At 45.4% G+C, this 24,760-nt stretch overlaps 1 protein-coding gene across 1 annotated transcript in view; it reads left to right on the top strand.

Annotated features, from left to right (window-relative positions):
- The window catches only part of ESPL1 (extra spindle pole bodies like 1, separase), a 270,074-nt gene that overhangs the window by 200,286 nt on the left and 45,028 nt on the right, over positions 1–24,760 (top strand). Inside the window, exons 25-26 of the mRNA XM_082244709.1 lie at positions 16,950–17,102; positions 19,327–19,497. Of these exons, the coding sequence (XP_082100835.1) occupies positions 16,950–17,102; positions 19,327–19,497 (324 nt within the window). The remainder of the gene's footprint in view (positions 1–16,949; positions 17,103–19,326; positions 19,498–24,760) is intronic.

The raw sequence follows: 24,760 nt of genomic DNA, 5'->3' as shown, positions 1-24,760 counted from the left end.
GGTTGGCCACATCCTTACTACTTGTTTTGTTGAGGGATGAAGCCCTCTCCTCGTTTTTGCTGTCGGGCAGGGGTACACGTTTTTTTGGACTGTTCTTTTCATTATTTCTTTTTCACGGTTTATTTGTTGTCTTTGTCTGAGTGTATGAGGTGTGCTTGTGTGTGACTGTTTTTCTGTCGCCTCCCTCCGCCCTCCAGGATTTGCAGCGGTGTCGGGAATGCCATGTTTTTTCCCCCCTACTGTCATTCAGTGCCTTTTCTCATGTCTAAGGTCACGTGTGTCTCCTGGAACTTAAGGGGACTTAACTCTAAGTTTAAGAGGCCTTGCTGTTTTATTTTCTCAAAAGCCATAAGCTGCATGTCCTGTGTTTGCAGGAGACGCCCCTGACTGGGTCTAGGAACCGAGCGCTGCAGAAGCACTGGGTCCTCTGTTGCTACCACTCTAACTTACTCGAGTTCTACTCCCCTGTAGCATATTTTGATTCGTAAAGGGCTTCCGTTCTCATGCTCCAGGATGGTTTACTGATCCCTAAGGGCAATACGTTCTTTTATTGTGCACTATTTATGTTATGCCACTACTTTTGGTGGCGGTTTATGTGCCTCCCCCGGTCACGGCTGCAGTCTTTGCGGAATTGAGTGTTCGGTTGTCAGACATGCCAGTACCTACTCTCTTGCTGGGGGACTTTAATTCAGTGCTGGACCCTAGTCTGGACCGATTACGGCCCCTCCTGTATGAGTCTAAAGTGTTTAGTCAGTGGTCTGCCTCTAGCAATTATGTGGATTTGGGGCGATGGGGTCATCCCGGGCAGAAGGTCTACTCTTGCCAATCCCGAATGTACAATGCTCTTTTCAGGCTTGATTATGTCCTAGCCACAACTAACCTACTGCCACACATTCTGGGTAGTCTATGTTGCCCAGACACTATATGACCACTCCACCCTTAAGGTTGACCTGATGGTGGAACATAGGGCTGCCTTTCGGATGTGGAGACTCAGCCCTCTTTGGGTCTCTGCCTCTGATCTGGGGGGACCCAGTTTGCTATTGGGAAGTCAACAACCAGTCTTTGTCAGCGGGTTCTGTGTGGGACGCCTTCAAGGCCACCATGCGGGGCTCCTACATCTCGCATATTGCTAATCACCGTCGAACTAACCGCGCCACCCTACAGGCGTTAGAGGACTCTTTGGACGGCGCAAGGGCTCAATATGTGGCGCATCCTACACCTTACTCTCGCGAGGCCTTAGTGGGGACGCATAATGCCCTTCAACTCTCATCAGGTTGACATGATGCGTAAGCAACAGCTTTACCTCTCATCCAGACTACATGAACATAGTGGAAAGAATGGGAAGTGACTTGCGTTCTTATCTCGTGCGGTGTATGTGGATCAATGAAACAACTATGTACCTGCCTTGTCAAATAACCCATGTAGTCTCTTGGCCAGGTCATCAGCATATGTCTGGTACCATTACGCGGGCAAACCATCCAGCCTAGTGGTTTTGTTAGAGGGGAGAGAACTGATAGTCTCAATTTCCTCAGAGGTCAGAGGGCCCTCCAACTGCCTCTGTGCTTCAGTCAATTCCAGGAATCAAAGAGATTCCAGAAAACCCTCAAAGTCTGCTTCATCTGGGGTATGCTGTTCAGAATACAGGTTGGCATAAAACGACCAAAATGTCTCATTAATAGTCAGAGGGTCTGAGGAAACCGATCCGTCCGCCAACTGAATTTGGGCAATGGAGTGATCCACATACAAATGTAAGGGGTTTGCGCTTAGGATCAACAGGTGTTAATAATAAAATAAACCAAAATAAGCTGCTGCAGGTAAAAAAGGTAATACCTTTCAAACAATGAAACAACTATGTACCTGCGCTGCTTGTGCCAAAACACCTAAAAATTATGTGTCAATGAATAAACTGTGCCGCGTGCAACCTTAAATATTATGCATATAAATCAAATAAATATCAATAATAAATATCTATTATAAATAGTATATGTATAAATATTCCATGTGAAAATTCATCATGTGCATCAAAAAATATTTTATAACTGCATATGTCAAAATTATGTAAAAAAAAAGTCCATAAATATTAAAGTGAAAAGTCTCTGTGCTCATTCAAGTGCTTTGTGCTCCATAAATAAATGAATATAAAAGTGCCAGTGCTCAATCCAGGTGAGATAGTGCTCCCCTCTCGGTTCCCCACTCACCAGAAGCTGGATATAAAACCGCCTTAACAATGTTGTTATGAACTTGACCCCTCAATGTATCGTCAGCAGGAGCAGGGTACCGAACCAAAGTCGCTCACTCTCTATCCAGGTATATACTCTCACGGTTCATAAAAAGAAAGGGGCCATCATCATGCAGTATATTTAACAATTTATTGTCACGCAAAACAAAATTACACTTACACTGTGCAGGGAAAAGTACAGCCTTGTGCAAACCCACGGGACGCCAAGCTAATGGCCGTGCGTTCCACCCGCGTAACCGGAAGCCGGAAGTGACGTATTACGTATTCGGACGGCTTGACGCGTTTCGCTCCGCCAATCAGAGCGTTATCAAAAGCGAGGGCGTCTCGAATACGTAGTACTATATATACCAGTAACAATGATGCAAAATTATCAACACCTGAAGCGGACCGGAAGTGGATCGCCGCCATCTTAGGCCTCCTTTTATAATATAATAGCCTATCGATCTCCATTTTAGTCCACCCGGAACTGCTATTATTCCCCATAGAATATAGGAATATGTGCAAATGCCACATATCACCGTAATGTTGTTACATTAAGCCAACCTAGATCCTTATCAATACCACGGCCATATATGCGATATTGGCCGATCAAATTCCGGTGTTCCGTGAAAAAACCATACCCGTGAGAAAACCATACCCTCGTCACTTCCGGTTCCGCTACGGAGGGTATGGATTTCTCACGGTAGTTAAACTTGCGGCGGGTACATTAAAACACTTCGGGTGCAACATAAATCATGTCCTCTCCTATCGCTGTAACATCCCTCATCTCCGGTAATAAATATAAAAGCGGATCACGGAGCCACGATCGCCGTCACATTTACGTCTCATACACCCGCCGCCGCTTTTATATTTATTACCGGAGATGAGGGAAGTTACAGCGATAGGAGAGGACATGATTTATGTTGCACCCGAAGTGTTATAATGTACCCGCCGCAAGTATAACATTAGAGACAGTGCCGTGATAATTTCATGCCCACCGAGCATGCGCACTTCTCAAATTCTTTCTTCTTCAATCACGTATCCGGGGCTCTGAGCATGCGCACTACTGCGCTGCTCAGCTGTTTCAGACCGGAAGTGACGAGGGTATGGTTTCTCCACGGGGTATGGTTTTTTAACGTTACACCGGTTCCTCTTATCGATTCACCCTGTCTGTGTAAATACATACAAAAAACATACCAAAATTTAAAAATTATATATAATAAATTACAATATGCACCTTAAATAATTACTAATAAACCATATGCCCTATAAGTTCTCTCCATATTACAATATAAATATGGATGTTATTGGCCTTATGAAGAGGCTCTTATTCCTATACACATATATTTTACAAATTCTACTTTGTATATAGCATATTAGTGTTTAAAAGAAGGCATCACACCTAGGAGACTAAGGTGGGATGTGGCCCCTAATGATGGCCTAGAAACCAAAGAATTGGAAGACAGCTGGTACAATTTTTTGGCTGTGAACAAAAACTCCTTGGTTTGATTATCTCAATGAGAAAAACCAAATTGGAAATGCTAGAAAATAAAGGGAAAGGTTTGAAAGAGATCTTAGACCCCTTTTTAGAGAATGCAGAATACAAAGACAAGATGAAAAATATCCAGGACTATATTGCAAAACTTGATAAAGATACACAAAAGAAAAAGATTAAAAAAGTTTCATAGAGATTGTAATGATTACAAACAGGGAAATGTGTATAAATGGCAAGAGGACGAGTCCGAGATTAATATAGAATCTAGAGAGACCACACCGGAGAGGGAGGTCACTTTTACCTTTCCCTCTGAAACTCCTACTAGAACACCTGAAAGTAACCCGCAAACCCCGATAAGGGAAAATAGAAATGATACCCCATATCAACAATCCCCGAGATATAATGTTCCAACACATAATAGATATGACCCCATCTCCCCTATAAGCCCTGCCCCGAGAGAGAAATATTATGAACAGAGACCATATGATCAATACTATAGACCCCCACATAGAGGGGATTTTTGGGATCAAGGACAAGGAAGACCACCGGGAAGAGGACGAGGTGGTCACCGAGGAAGAGGGCAATTTTGGGGTCCCCCAAGAGGCCACAATTTTTGGAGGCCCATACAGAGGCCCATACAGGGGATACAACACCCATCCCCAACAAGGAGGAGGCCCTTACAGGGCACCCAACACATACCCCTCACAAGGAGGAGAGGTAAGAAGAGAGGATGCCGGGGAGGACAGAAGAAAAAGGAAAAGAGATGCATAGGCGCAGGAATTTTTTACTTAAGTAAAAAAGTTTTTAACGAGGATGAACTAAAAATTTTAGACAGAGGATTAAAATATGCACCACCAAAGCAAATAAACAAGTTCAAAACTTTTATTGACCTACACAAATTTGTTAGAATTTTAAATATTAAAAAGCATTTTTTTAATAAACCAGTCACGAGCACTTTAACAGATGATACATATATACATAGTGGTTTAAGAAATAAATCCACATTTAATCCCAAAAACCCCAGGAATCAATGTTTAGAAGTGTTTAAAATGATGGTTGAACAGGACTTGGAAAACATATCAATACACCCAATCAAAGGGAGTAGAGAAATTAAGCAGAGCATAAAAAAACTTGAAAAAGCGAATGATTACGGTGATATGTGGCATTTGCACATATTCCTATATTCTATGGGGAATAATAGCAGTTCCGGGTGGACTAAAATGGAGATCGATAGGCTATTATATTATAAAAGGAGGCCTAAGATGGCAGCGATCCACTTCCGGTCCGCTTCAGGTGTTGATAATTTTGCATCATTGTTACTGGTATATATAGTACTACATATTCGAGACGCCCTCGCTTTTGATAACGCTCTGATTGGCGGAGGGAAACGCATCAAGCCGTCCGAATACGTCACTTCCGGCTGCAACCACTTCCGGCTTCCGGTTACGCGGGTGGAACGCATGGCCATTAGCTTGGCGTCCCGCGGGTTTGCACAAGGCTGTACTTTTCCCTGCACAGTGTAAGTGTAATTTTGTTTTGCGTGACAATAAATTGTTAAATATACTGCATGATGATGGCCCCTTTCTTTTTATGAACCGTGAGAGTATATACCTGGATAGAGAGTGAGCGACTTTGGTTCGGTACCCTGCTCCTGCTGACGATACATTGAGGGGTCAAGTTCATAACAACATTGTTAAGGCGGTTTTATATCCAGCTTCTGGTGAGTGGGGAACCGAGAGGGGAGCACTATCTCACCTGGATTGAGCACTGGCACTTTTATATTCATTTATTTATGGAGCACAAAGCACTTGAATGAGCACAGAGACTTTTCACTTTAACAATATTTATGGACTTTTTTTTTACATAATTTTGACATATGCAGTTATAAAATATTTTTTGATGCACATGATGAATTTTCACATGGAATATTTATACATATACTATTTATAATAGATATTTATTATTGATATTTATTTGATTTATATGCATAATATTTAAGGTTGCACGCGGCACAGTTTATTCATTGACACATAATTTTTAGGTGTTTTGGCACAAGCAGCGCAGGTACATAGTTGTTTCATTGTTTGAAAGGTATTACCTTTTTTACCTGCAGCAGCTTATTTTGGTTTATTTTATTATTAACACCTGTTGATCCTAAGCGCAAACCCCTTACATTTGTATGTGGATCACTCCATTGCCCAAATTCAGTTGGCGGACGGATCGGTTTCCTCAGACCCTCTGACTATTAATGAGACATTTTGGTCGGTTTATGCCAACCTGTATTCTGAACAGCATACCCCAGATGAAGCAGACTTTGAGGGTTTTCTGGAATCTCTTTGATTCCTGGAATTGACTGAAGCACAGAGGCAGTTGGAGGGCCCTCTGACCTCTGAGGAAATTGAGACTATCAGTTCTCTCCCCTCTAACAAAACCACTAGGCTGGATGGTTTGCCCGCGTAATGGTACCAGACATATGCTGATGACCTGGCCAAGAGACTACATGGGTTATTTGACAAGGCTTTGGCGGACGGTGAGCTTCCTGCCTCTATGCGCGAAGCCTTAATAGTAGTGTTGCCTAAACCCGACAGACATATTGCAGTGCGAATCTTACCGCCCTATCTCCTTGCTTAATAACAACGTGAAGATTTTAGCAAAACTGTTAGCTGTACGCCTTGCCAAGGTTCTAGCTCATCTCATTCACCCGGATCAGAACGGGTTCATGCCTGAAAGAGTACTTATGATAATATCAGCATCCTCTATCTGCACTTACATAGGGCGGACACGGAAGCCAGGAGTGGATTGGTGCTCTCACTGGATGTCAGAAAAGCCTTCGACACTGTTCGGTTGGCCTTTCTTGGGCAAGTTTATAGTATAGAGTGGACTTCGGCCCTTCCTGTATTAATTGGGTCCATCTGCTATACTCCAAGCCACTGGCCAGGGTATGTACAAACAGGGATGTCTCCGAGTCATTCAACCTCCAACGTTGCACTAGGCAAGGCTGCCCTCTCGTTGCTCCGGTTTGCTGTTGCCATTGAGCCTTTGGCTTTGGCGATGCAGCAGACCGTGACGGTGAGTGGTATAACATGTGGGGATAAAATTGAAAAAATATCTTTGTACGCGGATGACGTGTTGATTTACCTGGATGGCTTGGAGTCGTCCTTTGCGGCTTTGATGGCGGTGGTGGAGGAGTTTGGGGAGGTTTCGGGCCTGCAGGTTGGTTGGGACTAGTCGGTTGCTTTTCCAACTGGCCCTGCCTCGGACTATGATCGGTACAGATCCAGGCTGCAGGTTTTGTCCACCTTTAAATATCTAGGTATACACATACATTCTGACCTCTCCACCTATAATTCTCTTAACATGCAGCCAATATCCCACATGGAAGCCAGGCTGTGCACCTGGTCCTCTCTGCCCTTAAATCTGATCGGTAGGATCAATATCTTTAAAATTTTATATACTTACCCAAATTCCTATATGTATTCAGACCTTCACCTGCCCAAAAGATTGTTTTGTAAAATAGATTGTTAACCTCCTTTTTCTGGCAGGGTAACCACCCCCGCATTGCTAAATCTTCTCTCCAAGTTTAGTGGCGGGTTGGCATGTCAAAATGTATTTCTCTATCGCTCATTGACAGACGTAGTCCTCGGTGATACAGCACCTTCGGGTTATGTTGCCTCCACAGGAGCAGGACTAGACAGGAAATTTAAAAGCTCTGGCCACACCCTAGGGGCAGTCCCAGAGGGTATATCCTCTCTCTGCCTCAGCAAATCAGTTATTTTCTGTCTAGTTAGGAGTAAGGACCTAGATACCTTGCTGGGATCTTCGGTCCTGGCAAGATTTTTTTCTTAAAAGATTTTTTAGACAGCTTTTTTTCTCCAGTGTTCCTGTGAGATCTTCAAGCATTAAGGATGCCACTGGGGGCAAGAGCACTTTTTTGCCACAGGCTGCTAAAGCTAAGGGACCTCGCAACAAGCGAGGACCTTTCTTTACCGCCCATAAAGGGCGCCCGGCTGGAACAAGCGGGAAAGGCAAGACTCCTCCAGGAGGGTTCAAGAAGGGCTGGTCGGACAAACAGAGGACCAACCCAGCCAAACCCGAAGCAAAGGAGTACACAGCCTGAAGGTGCGCCCCCACCCGGTTTCAGGGTGGGGGGACGTTTTCACCGGTATTCAGGACATTAGATCGAGCATCAACCACTACTACCGGTGCGATTCTTCCCTTCCAACATTTAAGTACTACAGGAAGCGGTAGTTACCGTTCCCTGAATAGATCTTTTCCTTTACCTTTTCCTAAGATTAGTCCCTATGCCTCACAGGAATCGGATCTGGTTGACCAGACAGGCGAAGAAGCCTCTAGTCGGGTGACTTCGGTCCCTGAGGTTCAACCAGAAAAGATCACCCCTCCTGATAACAATCAGGTATCTGATAAATGTGTGGGAACAGAAAACGACCAGACTTTCTCGGATGGTCGGGGCCAGATACCTCTAGGGACGCCTGGTTCAGATCCAATCAGCGCCAGTGGTCCTAGAAATTCTAGGCTGGCCTCGTCAAGCCGGCCTGGCCGACTTGGACATGCTAGTCGCAGACGTTCCGTGGGAACCTCGTCTCAGGGAGTGTCTGTGGTCTCAAGGACCAATTTACCATCGTGCTTTACAGTCGCTGGTTTTAATGGCCTGGCCATTGAGACCCAAGTACTGAAGGACAGAGGTTTGTCTACTTCAGTCATTCCTACCCTTATTAAAGCAAGGAAAGCGACTTCCAGCAAGGTCTATCACACATGGAAGACTTATATTGCATGGTGCGAATCTTTAGGATTTCCTCCACGTACCTATTCGGTGACTCGAATATTGGCTTTTTTGCAACAAGGGGTTGAGCAGAAGCTAGCCTTGAGCACCATCAAGGGTCAAGTTTCAGCATTAGCAATCTTCTTTCAGAAACCTTTAGCTACCAAGTCTTTGGTGCGGAATTTCATCCAGGGGGTGCGGCACCTGGCTCCACCAGTCCGCGCGCCCTTACCGCCCTGGGATCTTAATTTGGTTTTGTCGGTTCTACAGAAACCTCCCTTTGAAAACATCAGGGAGATTCCCTTGCTTACTTTATCCCAGAAGGTGGCCTTCTTGGTGGCTATCACTTCTGCTCGCAGGGTGTCAGAACTGGCTGCATTATCATGCCAGTCCCCATACCTAGTGATTCATAGGGATAAGGTAGTACTTCATCCTAAGCCATCCTTTCTTCTTAAGGTGGTTTCAGATTTTCATCTGAATGAAGATATTGTACTACCTTCCTTGTGTCCTCAGCCCAAGCATCATCGGGAACATGCGTTGCATTCCTTAGATGTGGTTCGGGCAATCAGGGTATACCTGAAAGCTACGGAATCATTCCGTAAGACGGATTCACTTTTTGTGATCACGGATGGCCCCAGAAAGGGTTTGCCTGCATCTGCCGCGACAATTGCCAAATGGATTAGACAGACGGTGGTACAGGCTTATTCTATTAAGGGTCAGAGTCCTCCGTTCCCTGTTAGGGCGCACTCCACTCGAGCGCTCAGTACTTCCTGGGCCTTTCGCCATCAGGCGTCAGTGGTCCAGGTATGTAAGGCGGCCACCTGGTCGTCGGTACATACCTTTACAAAATTCTATAAAATTGATGTGACGGCATCGGCGGATGCCTCATTTGGCCGCAAGGTTTTGCAGGCCGTAATTTGAGGAGACCGGTGGTCTACCTCGAGGGTTTTTTTCTGTTTGAAAAAAAAAAAAATTCTCTTTTTCTCTAGCGCTCATCGACAGACGTAGTCCTCGGTGATACACCACCTTCGGGTTATGTTACCTCCGCAGGAGCAGGACTAGACAGGAAATTAAAAAGCTCTGGCCACACCCTAGGGGCAGTCCCAGAGGGTATATCCTCTCTCTCTGCCTCAGCAAATCAGTTATTTTCTGTCTAGTTAGGAGTAAGGACCTAGATACCTTGCTGGGATCTTAGGTCCTGGCAAGAATTTTTTTCTAAAAGGATTTTTAGACAGCTTTTTTTCTCCAGTGTTCCTGTGAGATCTTCAAGCAAGAAAGCTGAACTGGGCGACGGGCTGGATGTTGAGATCCGGTGGTCACCCCAGTTCAGCCTACGAGCGCGTGCAGGCCATAGCTCCGCGCTGGGTCGGCCGCGACAAAGTCCCATTAAAAGGACTGAACCCGCGAGTTAAACGTCTCGCTGAAACGCCAAAGACCATGAGTCACGGCGTCCGTATCGGTCGACAGCCCTCCCGCCCCGGTGGAGAGGGGTACTGTCAGGAGTTGGTGCCCGCCTGGTTCCGGTATGGTGAGTAGTATGTTCCCCCTTTTTTCCCTGACGGGTTTTGTGGTGAACGCGGGCCCCTCTCTGTATGGTAAGAAAGAGTTCTTTCTATCCTATAACATGTCACAAATCCTCCTACTTTGAGTGTGATTTTATGTGTGCAAAAAGCCAGGAGGCTTGGTTTGGGAGCTAACAATCTATTGTATACATGTTTTAAAGATGTAATCTGTGGCATTCTGGGAATCTTATGGGTTAAGTATAAGCTACCTACCAGTCAGAAGCCATGGACATGTAGACTGCCTTCCAAATCAGATCTCCAGCTATTAGCAGGCCTCCCGAACGGCCATGCGGTCCGCCAGGGCCGGTACCGCCAACCACGCCATATCCCCATGCAGAGAGAGTGTTGTGTGCCTGCAGCACACCGCTAGTCAGCACAGGCCGCCGCCATTTTTTTTGCTGGATCGCACGAGCCGCCATTTTGGCGTAGCCTCGTGTCTCCAGCATGGGGGCGGCCATGTTTGAGGTGATTCTACACCTCGTGGAGCTTGGGGGAGGCGCCGGAAGGCGTGCAGAGGGGCGGAGCCGCCTCCTTTCTTCCTGGGCAGCCAGCCAAAAGACTTCCTGTTTGTCTAAGACAGCGCTGTAAGCTGTTGCAGTTTAACTCTGAACATCAAGTGGTGAGCCTGGGGGTCTATCTCTCTCTCTCTCTCGATCGATAGGGATCCCTAGCAGGTAACACTAAGGGGTTTTTTGTGGCGCTGAGGGTCAAAAAAAAAAAAAAAAAAAGTTTTTTCTTTACTTTTGAATTATATCATCCAGGAAGTAACTGGAGTTATTATGGACCCTGCCACACATATTCCCCCACCTGTTTCCCTCGAGGGGGCCTCGGGACCCGCCGGTGCACAGAGTATAGAGTCATTTACAGCAATTTTGGAGTCTATGGTGGCTCGGGTGGAGGCGGCCTGTCAGGGACGGGGGTCAAGGAAGCGACCCCCGCCTACCCCTATACTATCTGACACCTCTGACTCTGATTCAGAGATGGTCACTGCAGTTGCAGGTTCCTCTGCAAGGGCTGTTATCCCAGGTAAAGCCCCCTCAGACAGTGAGGAGGACGCTTCTTCTCCTGCTATAATTCAGGAAGAAGCATTGGTGGACGCACTAGTTGTGGCAGTGCAAGAAACCTTAAAACTTGAGGCTTTACCGGCAGAGGCAACTGAAACAGAAAGGCCTTTTGGGACTAATAAGCCCATCAAGACGGCGAAGGCTTTTCCTGTACCTAAATGTTTTGGTAATCAGATTAAAGGAGAATGGGAGCATTCTAAACGTACCTTTACTATTTCCAAGCGTATTGCTAGACGCTATCCGTTTGAGGAATCCATCATTAAGAAATGGACGGTACCACCAGTCGTGGATCCGCCTATTTCCAGGCTGAATAAAGCCACGGTTATTCCAGTGGAGGACACTTCGTCCTTTAAGGATCCGGTGGATCGAAAGATAGAAGCGGAGTCCCGCACTATCTTTTCTCTGATAGGGTCAGCATTTAGACCAGTAATTGTTATTGGTCTAGTTTCCCAGACACTTACGGAATGGGCGAAAATGGTACGCCAAGATCTTAGGGGAAAAGATATTCCCCAGGAGACATCTGATTTGATAGAACAGATCATACAAGGGCTACGGTTTATCTGTGACGCAGCCTTGGACACTACTCCCTTGTTAGGGCATGCATCTAAGTTAGCAGTGATCCTCAGACGTGTGCTGTGGTTAAAATGCTGGTCAGCTGACCTAGGTTCCAAAAAGACTTTGACCAATCTCCCTTTTCAGGGGAATCGTCTATTTGGAGCCAACCTAGATGAAATCATTAAGGATGCCACCGGGGGCAAGAGTACTTTTTTGCCACAGGCTGCAAAAGTTAAGGGACCTCGCAACAAGCGAGGACCTTTCTTTACCGCCCATAAAGGGCGCCCGGCTGGTACTCCCGGGAAAGGCAAGACTCCTCCAGGAGGGTTCAAGAAGGGATGGTCGGACAAGCAGAGGACCAACCCAGCCAAACCCGAAGTAAAGGAGTACACAGCCTGAAGGTGCGCCCCCACCCGATTTCAGGGTGGGGGGACGTTTTCACCGGTATTCAGGACATTAGATCGAGCATCAACCACTACTACCGGTGCGATTCTTCCCTTCCAACATTTAAGTACAGGAAGCGGTAGTTACCGTTCCCTGTATAGATCTTTTCCTTTACCTTTTCCTAAGATTAGTCCCGATACCTCACAGGAATCGGATCTGATTGACCAGATAGGCCAAGTAGCCTCTAGTCGGGTGACTTCGGTCCCTGAGGTTCAACCAGAAAAGATCACCTTTCCTGATAACTATCAGGTATCTGATAAATGTGTGGGAACAGAAAACGACCAGACTTTCTCGGATGGTCGGGGCCAGATAGCTCTAGGGACGCCTGGTTCAGATCCAATCAGCGCCAGTGGTCCTAGAAATTCTAGGCTGGCCTCGTCAAGCCGGCCTGGCCGACTTGGACATGCTAGTCGCAGACGTTCCGTGGGAACCTCGTCTCAGGGAGTGTCTGTGGTCTCAAGGACCAATTTACCATCGTGCTTTACAGTCGCTGGTTTTAATGGCCTGGCCATTGAGACCCAAGTACTGAAGGACAGAGGTTTGTCTACTTCAGTCATTCCTACCCTTATTAAAGCAAGGAAAGCGACTTCCAGCAAGGTCTATCACACATGGAAGACTTATATTGCATGGTGCGAATCTTTAGGATTTCCTCCACGTACCTATTCGGTGACTCGAATATTGGCTTTTTTGCAACAAGGGGTTGAGCAGAAGCTAGCCTTGAGCACCATCAAGGGTCAAGTTTCAGCATTAGCAATCTTCTTTCAGAAACCTTTAGCTACCAAGTCTTTGGTGCGGAATTTCATCCAGGGGGTGCGGCACCTGGCTCCACCAGTCCGCGCGCCCTTACCGCCCTGGGATCTTAATTTGGTTTTGTCGGTTCTACAGAAACCTCCCTTTGAAAACATCAGGGAGATTCCCTTGCTTACTTTATCCCAGAAGGTGGCCTTCTTGGTGGCTATCACTTCTGCTCGCAGGGTGTCAGAACTGGCTGCATTATCATGCCAGTCCCCATACCTAGTGATTCATAGGGATAAGGTAGTACTTCATCCTAAGCCATCCTTTCTTCTTAAGGTGGTTTCAGATTTTCATCTGAATGAAGATATTGTACTACCTTCCTTGTGTCCTCAGCCCAAGCATCATCGGGAACATGCGTTGCATTCCTTAGATGTGGTTCGGGCAATCAGGGTATACCTGAAAGCTACGGAATCATTCCGTAAGACGGATTCACTTTTTGTGATCACGGATGGCCCCAGAAAGGGTTTGCCTGCATCTGCCGCGACAATTGCCAAATGGATTAGACAGACGGTGGTACAGGCTTATTCTATTAAGGGTCAGAGTCCTCCGTTCCCTGTTAGGGCGCACTCCACTCGAGCGCTCAGTACTTCCTGGGCCTTTCGCCATCAGGCGTCAGTGGTCCAGGTATGTAAGGCGGCCACCTGGTCGTCGGTACATACCTTTACAAAATTCTATAAAATTGATGTGACGGCATCGGCGGATGCCTCATTTGGCCGCAAGGTTTTGCAGGCCGTAATTTGAGGAGACCGGTGGTCTACCTCGAGGGTTTTTTTCTGTTTGAAAAAAAAAAAAATTCTCTTTTTTGTGAGTCTCATCATTAAGGATGAGCATTGTAAACTTCTAGTTGGCACCGGTTGGGCCTTCTAGATTGGGATTTGATTTTCATTTTCCCACCCCTCATTTGTGATACTGCTCTGGGACGTCCCGAAGGTGCTGTATCACCGAGGACTACGTCTGTCAATGAGCGATAGAGAAAAATGGATTTTTGTAAAATCTTACCGTAAAATCCTTTTCTCTTAGCTCATTGACAGACGTAGTCCCCGCCCCTCTGTTTTTTGAGTTGGGTTGGGTTAAAATCTCTAAAGACTGCTTTTTCACATAACTGATTTGCTGAGGCAGAGAGAGAGAGGATATACCCTCTGGGACTGCCCCTAGGGTGTGGCCAGAGCTTTTTAATTTCCTGTCTAGTCCTGCTCCTGTGGAGGCAACATAACCCGAAGGTGCTGTATCACCGAGGACTACGTCTGTCAATGAGCTAAGAGAAAAGGATTTTACGGTAAGATTTTACAAAAATCCATTTTTCCTGGCATCACAACTTGCATATTTATATGACTGGCTCGGGGACTCTTCTGGGAACTCCTCCACCGCCCTCATTCTGGCTCTGCACAGCTCGAAGCCTGTAGTTATTGACACCATGGACAGGTCGTCCTATAGACGTTGTTCCCTTCTCTCGCCCATCGAGGTGGAGTGGTTGCCTGGCATGCTGGCAATTTGATGTTGACGGAGAGGGTTACAGTTCCTCCGAATGCTCCACTGTGGGATAACCCAAACTTTCCCGAGCTCCAGGGTCACCCTGATTCCCGTTGGTGGTCCAGGCTCAAGGTCACTCATGTATTTAAATCTGCCCCTTGTACCTTTTTGAGGACCTGAAGGCCCGACATGGTGTGACGAATACGTTTTTCAAATATTTGTTTGACATGGTGGAGGTTGAATTTTGTTTGGCATGGTGGAGGTGGGTCGCGCTGTTTCCTGATTTCTCTGAGGAGGGGTGGGAGGAGGCCTCAGAGGTCTGTTTTCAGGATCTTATTAGTTCTAATAATTTCATACAATAAGTTTATTCATCACCTACACTATACCCCCCAAAAATTGGCACGTATGGGCATCAACCCAGCGGCCGTGTGCCCCCGATTGTGCTAGCTCTGCTGCAGACCTCTTGCATAGTTTTTGGTAATGCCCCCGAATAAAGGACTACTGGAAGGACATTTTTGAAGTTTTTGATGTCACACTTCACCTGCCGGTGCCCCACTCCCCGGAAGTTGGACTACTGGGTATACTCAATGACTTTGTACATCGGATGCATGCTAGAACCTTGATCCGTGTGGTGTTGTTCTATGCTAGGAAATTGATATGGAATAATGCTGAGCCGCCCAGGGTACAAAAATTCTATGGTATGGTAAATATTGATGTGCCGCTATACAAATTATTATACAAGAGTAGAGCATGGCCTAGCAAGTTTTCTAAAATTTGGCAACCCTGGATGGATATTGAGGATTCCTTCTGGATGGAATCTCCACTGTTTCAGAATTTGTAAGTCGTTGAATTGAGGCGGAATAATTCATCTGATGCTGTTGACACGTGTAAGGTATCTGTTTGTCCCCTTACCCCTCGCGGTAGGGGGTATGGATGGTGGAGGGTGGCGTGTATGTGTGTGTTTGGCTGGTTGTCTTTCGTCCAGTTACACTTTCAGTGCCTCCGCAAGGGGTACTGGTAGGCATTAGGCTATGACTAGACCTGCTCAGGTTCTGGGGTGGATTCCCATTGTGAGTGGGGCCCTACCCCCTTATTCTGTTAGCCACTGTATGGCCCTGTGCCATGTTTTGGTGAAGTAATGAGATTTCTTCTGTACTTGTAATGGCCTTTACCACTGTATGCTGTTTTGTTTCCTTGTTCAGTTGTTCATGTGTGTTCTTGCAAAATTTAAAAATAAACACCTTTCAAAAAAAAAGTAACTCAGTGCCGAATCGCAAAATATGGCCTGGTCATTAAGGGGGAAAATCTTCCGGTTCAGAAGTGGTTAAAGGTAGAAAAGACCTATTCTAATGAATTCTATCATTATGATAAAGATGAAATAGGAAAATTTAGAAATCTATGGAAATGTTGGGTAGAATTTAAGACGACAAATATACCAAACTAAAGGGAACTGGGAAAGAGTGGGATCTAGATTGGGGGGGGGGGAAGGTGCGGGGTAGAGGAAGAGGGGGGTAATAATGTAGTGTCATTTATTATTTTTAAACAACTTTTTGGATTATCTGTTTTGTATTTTGAAAATGTATAATAAAAAAAAAAAAAAAATAAATGGTTATCCATACGTGTCTGTTGTGAGAGAGGGGGAGTTCTATTTGCATATGAATCCTTTTTCCTGACTGACCCATCACTTTTACCTCTACCCTGCTTTTTGTAAGTTCTATCCAGGGTACCATCCCCTGATGGGGGATCCTTTACATCGGAGCTGGTGTCCGGTTGTACTTGCTGTGTGATTCACCACCACTGCTTCTGCCTCGACCACTTCTTTTGCGACGACCATTCCTACCACCCCTAGGGTGGGGCGTCCCCTGAAAAGATGGAGCTGATGAGGCAGATGAGTGGTCAGACATTTCACTATCTGATTGGTCCTCTCTCCTTATGTATATATTAGGCAATTGTGGATTACATGCGGACAACAAAAAGCCCTGAAGAAGCGAGATGTATACACTGCAAACATGCTGGCATTTTCTGCACGGATAGCTGTTATACCACAATTGATACCACTCTGTGTATAGTATGTTATGGGCTTTACATGGCCCTTGGTTTTCCATGTCTATGTATGCAAAATTGGTTCTAATGACTAAGTAACAAAAAAAAAAAAAATTATTATTAGTTACCATTTAAAAAGCCCACATGATTCTGCGATGGATAATTTGTGTTTTTTAATATATATATATATAATATAGCTGCTTTCTCCCAGACTACCTGGCTCTCATTTGTATACTACAAGGATATACTTACATTTATTTATAAACTCTTACAAGTCTTGCAAGGCTTTTAGACCTCAATGGGCCATGTATTCGTGATTTTTATTAATTTGTTCTCTTTTTTTAACATCCTTTTTATAAAGCGGTAAACATTGTTCTTCTAGTAAAATGTATCTAACAGCATTAGCTGACTACTTCAGCGTGCATCAAGTGATATACATGTTTGTTTTTTTTTATGCATAGTTACATGAGACTATTGCCTGTTCTATTTATATTAATTTGGGAATAATTTCTGTTATACGCAGGCTTTAATTCAGTCACTTGAATTGGTCTTGGATTGTTGGAAAGTCCTTTTGCTACCTCCCTGTACAGCTCCTGTTCTGGATGAAGAAGCTCAGGCACTTTTAAAGGCTCTTGCTGCCTGTGGTTGGAGAAGGAAAGATCAGGGACTTTTAAAGGTAAACTTTGGTAGCACGAATTTCTCAGAATACCAAGTAAAGTCTTTTATTTAATGTGTCTGTATTAAGCAGTAAAAAATCCAAAAAAATCAATATTTTGTTTAGAAATGTGATTGAATCCTTGAAAGTTACTGTGTAACACTGTGTAAGGGTTTCTTTACACATGCGCCCCCTGAATTAGCAGTTGGGTAACTTTTTGAGAAAGCCAAGACACGCATTGAAATTGTGAGTTTAAAGCCCCACTCCAAGCTAAATATGACCATATCCATTGCCAACCACTAATCAATCCTGCCAGGCTTACCTGGTGAAGCAAGATACTCTCCTGCATCCCCCCCCCCCGTCCATGATCCACCACCAAAAATAAACCCTAAATAAAACCTACTCTTGTAATTTGCAGCGTTATCTTATGTGTATTTTTCTTGTATCCATAGTACGGCCAAGAAAGGATAGTGCATCATACCCCCCCCCCCTCCAAAAAAAAAAGCCCACGACTATGCATATGTTATGCTGACCTTAAGGGGTTAAATCAGATAATAAGTTTTAGCTGACAGCTTGAGTATCAAAATTTGTTTTTTTTTTTTTTTTAGCTTTCGTTAGAGAGGGTAATTGTTGGTGTCTTTTCAGTCTGTGTCCTTACTGTGGTTCATCCTCTCCATTTAACCTGATAACAAAGGATAGGAAAGCAAAAATAGTTTGGCATAACACTGTAGGATACCTGAAAAAAATTACACAATTGAAAAAACTGTTCTATTGCCTAGGCAAAAGTACTGTACACAAGTGTATATTTCAGCTCTGCTCATCCAACTTTTGTAGGTTAATTGGTTTTTTACACCGTTTCACATCTGCTATCTAGGAATAGCTAGAGAGTTGTAAAAGGTGGGTTGGAATAAGGACCTTGGACATCCTCCTATACACTGATACATTTAGGTGGGATGGAATAAGGACCTTGGACATCCTCTATACACTGATACAATTAGATGGGATGACAAAGGAATTAGCAAGGGTCACTCTAATTCCATCATATGTGAACATTAAAGTGGTGGTTAACCCACACTGGTAAGTTTATGTTTATATAATCTTTTTTTTTTTCTCTCCCCCTAATGCTAGGTGCTCCTGTCACTGTTTTATAAACAAAATATGCTGGCTTTACCCGATTTCAGAGCACCGATCGGCCGTCGCGTGACCTGCTGCCTCTCCCCGCATGACAGCTGCAGTGGGCAGGGCCAATATCCCCCCCCCCTCCCCCAGCGTCAGGAGAGGAGAGAACCGGTCAGTCATGTGATGGCAGAGTAGCTCTCTGAAATATGGTAAAGCCAGCATTTGTTTGTTTTTATATAAAACAGTGACCCGGAGCACTTAGGGGGAAAAAAGAGGATTATATAAGATCTTAAAAGGTTATTCAGCAGCAGGAGGGGAGCAGAAAGCAGGGAGGGAAATAGGGGAGGAGGACTTTGCAGGGCTGTGGCTGACAGAGGCACGTACACTGACAACGGTGTCCGGGCACAGCTTACATGGGGAGGGCAAAAATTGGCAGGATCAGCCAGGTATTTCAGGTGATACAGGTGACCAAATTGCACTGCACAAGCACTGTGCTGCATGACATGCTTTAAAGGAATAGGATCTTTTTTCAATTTTTTTGGGAGGTAAATGATTTAAGCATTGTTATGGTGTTTACTATGGGAAAGGGCTTGTGATGCGAGTCCTCTAGCGCAGTGGTCCTCAACCCTGGCCTACAAGGCCCACTACCAGGCCAGATTTTCAAGATAACTGAAATGCATCCCAGGTGATATCATTTGCTGCTCAGTGATTGCAGTACTCTAGTCTGCATCTCCCCAAGGTAATACCTAAAATCTGGCCTGTTACTGGGCCCTGTAGGCCAGGGTTGAGGACCACTGCTCTAGAGTCATGCAGTCTGCTTATCTCAATATTTGAGGTTGTCATTCTGCATCCTGAAGCTGCAGACTTTGGATTTGTAAACAGTTTGAGTTTTGTTAGACAAAAAAAACAAACTCCTTCTTCTCGTTTCATCAATCAATTTGTTTTCTTGGTATAGTATGTTTATCACTTTGAATATTTGCTTTCTTTCACATGATGGGTGAAAAAGTTGCAAGAAAGGCAGCAGTATTGCATTTTATTTATTCAATCTTACTACAAAAAAATTGTCTTTATGAAAAATGCTTTCAGATACCTTTTTTACTTTTTGGCATTCTTTTAAAACTTGTAGGCAATTCTGCAAGGCTGCCACCTCTTAACTACGCAACAAATCCAGTTTTTTGCCCAGGGGTTTAGCGCCTCTAGGCCAGAAGAAGTCCAGGAGCTGCTTAATAAATCAATTGATAGACTCAAATCTAAAATTGGACATACGGAGGGGCATCTGATTCTCGTACTGGACAAGGTGAATGCTTGTTATCTTTGTATAAATCTGAATAACTGTTATGTTGTGCATTCATAAGGAAATAGACTGAAGTTACAATCAAGCTGTCAAGGCCTAATGGTGTCTAAGGTACAAACGCATACGAATTCCAAAATGATTTATCTTAATTCTACAATTCAGAAAATGAATATTTATAGATCCTTGGTTATAGGTTGGTACCTCCTAGGTGATTGCAAACTTTGCAAAGTTTTGAGGACACGCCCCCTGGATGTGACCCTTAACACCCCCCCAAATCCCCATATTCCTACTTTGTGAGTTCTCAGTTTTTTTTTTTTTGCTATCCTCTGAAGATGATCGACCTCTTCACCCTTATGGAGAAATCACTCTTGGTTAAATCTTCAATGAACACTTCACTGTCTTCTGATCAATAGAAGTGGCGCATCTGGCTTGTTGCAACCTTGGTAAAACTTGTTTTTTGAATACTGACTGTATTCAAAAAATGCAGTTTTTGGCATTTTGAATACATTGACGTGCAGTGGAGGGCTCTAGGGTCTTTTAGACCCCCGATCCCTCCATAAAGAGTACCTGTCACTGCCTATTGCTGTCACAAGGGATGTTTATATTGCTTGTGACCGCAATAAGTGATCAGAATTTTATTTTTATTTATTTTTTTAAACCTGTGCTAAAATTAAAAAAATAGGAATAAAAAATGAAACGCCTCGTCGCCGTGAGCTCGAGCACAAAATAAAACATATAAAAAATAAAACCTATACGTTTTTTGTTCTATTCTAGACCTAAACAAATACCTTCCACTGTAAAGTCAGAAGGTTTTTTTTATCTTATTGCATTCTTTGCATTAAGATAATAGACCACCTGGGTGTAGAAGCCTCCCTAGCACCCCCCAATACTTGAGATCCTCCTCTGTCAGATGTCCACAAGTTTCTCGGTCGCCGGAGACTCACTCTCCTGATTGGCAGGGAAACATTGTTTCCCGCGGCTGTCAATCCAAGTCAGTTAGCCAATCGAGAGAAGGGGTGGGGCCAAGCTGCAGCTCCATATCTGAATGGACACACGGAGCTGCATTCTAGCTCGGGTTTCCCCATAGCAAGCTGCTTGCTATGGGGGCGCTTGACAGGAGGGAGGGGCTAGGAGCAGCAATGAGGGACCTTGGAAGAGGATCCGGGCTACTCTGTGCAAACCCAGTTTCTTTTTTTTTTTTACGAGACTTTGCATTCAATTTAAAGTAGAACTATTGTCAAAACGTTTTTTTTGTTTTTTTTTCCCGCTATCCCTTTCCCATTGTGGAGATTTTCCTTCACTTCCTGTCCCATAGCTAAACAAGAAGTGAGAAAATCCCTGCAAAATAAAGGAATTTCTTGGGGACCCCAGGTCACCAACACTAGTCTCACCATTGGAAGATTTTTCTTCTATTTTTTTACTGGGGAGAGCCCAAAATTTTTAGATTCTTTTACTTTTGCTTTTTTTTTTTCCATACTTTTTTTTTTTTTATTTTATTTTATAACCATCTATCTTACAAACAAGCAAAGCAATACAAAACAAAACTAAAATTTCCTCAACACCTTAACATGGGCTGGTCCATTTAGCTAATTTTTTTTTTTTTTGCCTAGATGATAATGTTAAACAGGAGAAATGGAGCGGGTAAATCTTCTTAACGGGGGGTACAGGCAGAAATAAAAACCTGACAGGTGTTCAAATCCCTCTTCACACTATCCAAAATGTAAAAAAAAAAATGTTGCCTTCTACTTTTAAGATCAGTTATTGCCTCCTCTGTGTCAAGGGGAATACTTGGCCTCTGTAACCATACAAGATGCCAATCTGCACATTTATCCACCTCATCAGCTCTTTCCATGCTTTGCAATAGAAGACAATCACTTTGCACTGCAATTTGGCCTTTCTTCTGCCCCCTGAATATTTGCACCTATTCTTTCCCTTCTAAGAACTTTCCCTTAAGACAAGTATTCAAGGTGCATCTCAGATCAAGCCCCCCTCCTTATATCACCCTGTTCCTCCTTTGGACTTCTGTCTGGTTCTGTCTGATAGCCCCGCATTTAGATGGCGAGGGGTTCTGTCTGGAGCGGTACCCACCTAGTTCCTGGTATGGAGAGTAGCTGTCCCACCTCTCCCCCTGGAGGGTTTTGGGGTGGAAGTGGGCCCCTCCATGGAACGGTTTAACCCCCGGGTTCCCCCTCCTCAGATAGTGAGGAGGATTCCTTCTTTTCAAACGTGCACGAAAAGGAGCTGGGGGGTGCACTGATTGTATCTGTAAGTGAGACCTTAGCGATGGAGGATGCAGCTGCACCTGAGGCGTCGATTTTGGCAGAATGGTCACTACAGACTGGGGGCGACCAAAGCGTCCCCTTGGGGTCCCTAAGCATTTTGCTATATCCCTATACGGAGTCCCTCAAGAAGTGGACTGTTCCACCGGTGGTGGACCCTCTGATTTCCAGATTAAACAAGGCAATTATGATTGCAGTTGCAGAGTCCCTGGCCTTTAAGGACCCGGTTGACAGGAAGGCGGAAGCTTTGGCTCGCAATGTGTATGCCCTGGCTGGTACAGCACTGAGACAGATATTCAACATTGCCCTAGTGTAGCAGACTCTGACCGAATGGGCAAAGCTGTTGCGCTGTGACCCCGCCCCCCATGCTGAGCTGGCAGACCAGCTTGTCCAGGCACTGCAGTATATCTGTGATGCTTCTGTCCATGTGGCTCAGCTCTGTTTCGACATTGTTCCTTCGGGGTAGCTCAAATGCCGGTCTGCGGACCAGACTTCTAAAAAGGCCTTCTTGTTTTAGGAGATTGCCTGTTTTGTACTACCCTGGATGACCCCATTAAATGTCGCACGGGGGGAAGAGAATCCTCCTTCCACGGGCTACTAAGGACAAGTACCTTGTCGTAGACGTGGGCCCTCCTCGGCTCATAGGAAGTTTGTGTCCCTTTTTTTTTTTTTTTTTTGTGCCTTCGGATCGACTGACAAGGGATCGAAGCCCTTCAGGGCCATCTCTGGAGGATCCAAACGAACTTGGTCTGGCAAGTCAAGAGCGGACTTCTCCAGACCAAAGGACAAGGCCCCTTTAGCTTGAAGATGTGCCCTTACCCGTATCTGCGGTGGGGGGCGTCTTCACTGGTTCCCGGACCCGTGGACTTCCCCAGTACAGGACCAGTATGTTCACTAAGTCATAAGATCTGGCTAAAAGATTGAGTTTTCTATCTTACCCTCCGGAAAGGTTCTTTCCTTTTTGGCAGAGTACTCCTTCCTCTGGAAAAACTTCAGAAATTGCAGGCTGAATTTCTCTTCCTGCTGTCCAGCAGATGGTAATTTCTCTGGACTTGCATGCGAGTGCTGGGCCTGATGGTGTCTACTGTCGAGGAGGTCCCATTTGCATGGTTCAATATGAGGTCCCTGCAAGGGAGATTCTGATAGGACAAGACTCTGCAGCCTCTGGACAACCAAATCCAGCTGAGCCGGGGTGCAAAAGGGTCCCTGATCTGGTGGCTTCATCCTCCGGCGCTCCAGAAGGGCAAATCCTTCCTTCCCTTGTTTTAGACGGTGGTCACCAGGGATGCCAGCTTTTCTCAACAGAAATTCTGCTCAGGGGGGTCAGAACCCTGGAAGAGTCCAGACTTGATCAATATCCTAGAGCTCCAAGCGATCAGGTTGTGCTTGGAACATTAGACGGGTCATCTCCAAGGATGTCCACTGCGCATTCAATCAGACAATGCCACAGCCGTGGCTTATGTCAATTACCAAGGGGGCACAAGAAGTGTCCTTGGTGGCTCTGAAGGTAGCCGGCATTCTCAGGTGGGCATAACGTTCGTTCCAGCGCTTTCCGCCGTACACTTTACCGGAGTGGAAAACTGGCAGGCAACTTACCTCATTCGGCAGGCGTTGGACCATGGGGAATGGTCTATTCACCTGGAGGTGTGTCTCCGGTGGGGCATCCCCGAAGTGGATCTGTTGGCGTCTCGGCTCAACAGAAATGTGAAGAGGTTCGTAGCATGGTCCCGGAATCCTCTGGCGGACGCCACAGATGCGTTGGTGGTCCCGTGGGGTCAGAATTGTCTGATTTACGCCTTCCCTCCAAGTTTCTGCCAAGACTTCTATGCAGGATCGAGGCAGAAGGGATTACAGTCATCTTAGTGGCCCCGGCCTGGCCGGGCTTGGTACGCCGATCTAGTGCAGCTGGTCACTGTCGTTCCTTGGAAGTTTCCTCTCAGGGAGGATCTGTTGTCCCAAGGGCTAATCTTCCATCTTGCTTTACAGTCACTGGCTTTGACAGCTTGGCTGTTGAAAGCCATGTACTGAAGAATAAGGGTTGGTCTGAATCAGTGATTCCAACGCTGTTAAAAGCTAGTAAATCTACTTTTTGGAGGATCTACCATTCTGTGGAAGACGTACATCATGTGGTGTGAGTCCCTTGGGGTTCATCCTCGCTCCTTCTCGGTGGCTCAGATCTTGACTTTCCTTCACGGGGGGGCTGAACAGAAATTGGCCTTGAGTACCATCAAAGGCCAGGTGTCGGACTTGGAGGTCTTTTTTCAACTACCCTAGGCCACACAGTCCCTGGTGCGTACTTTTTCTTCAGGGTACTCACCATTTGGTTCCTCCAGTGCGGTCTTGCTGCCTTTGAACTTTAATTTTGTGCTTTCAGTCCTCCAGAAGTTTACCTTTTGAGAAGCTTTGGGAGATTCCCTTGTTTACGCTTTCTCAGAAGGTGGGAATGAAGACATTGTGTTGACTGGTCGTTTACCTTAGTTGGTGGTTCAGAGATAAGGTGGTTCTTCGCCCCAGTCCGTCATTCCTTCCGAAGGTTTTCTCGGATTTTCATTTGAATGAAGACATTGTGTTGCCTTCCCTGTGTCCTAAGCCAAAACACCCTAATGAAATTGCCTTGCATGCCTTGGATGTGGTTTGGGCGATTAGGGTGTACGTGGCAGCTATGGAATCTTTAAGGAAGTCTGACTTAGTATTTGTGCTTATGGATGGGTCTCGGACTGGGTTGTCTGCTTCCTCTGCAACCATTCCCAGATGGATCAGACAGACGGTGATTCAGGCCTGTTCCATCAGGGGTCAGGTTCCTTCTTTCCCTATCAAGGCGTAATCTATTTGGGTGCTCAGTGCCTCCTGGGCCTTCCGTCATCAGGCGTCCGTGACGCAGGTTTGCAAGATGGCCACCTGGTCGCCAGTGCACACTTTCACAAAGTTCTATAAAGTGGCTGTGTCGGAATCTGCGGATGCCTCTTTTGGCTACAAGGTTTTGCAGG

The sequence above is a fragment of the Pelophylax lessonae genome, assembly GCF_965119305.1.
Source record: "Pelophylax lessonae genome assembly, chromosome: 2".
NCBI lineage: Eukaryota > Metazoa > Chordata > Amphibia > Anura > Ranidae > Pelophylax > Pelophylax lessonae.
This window is presented reverse-complemented; position numbering and strand designations above follow the sequence as displayed.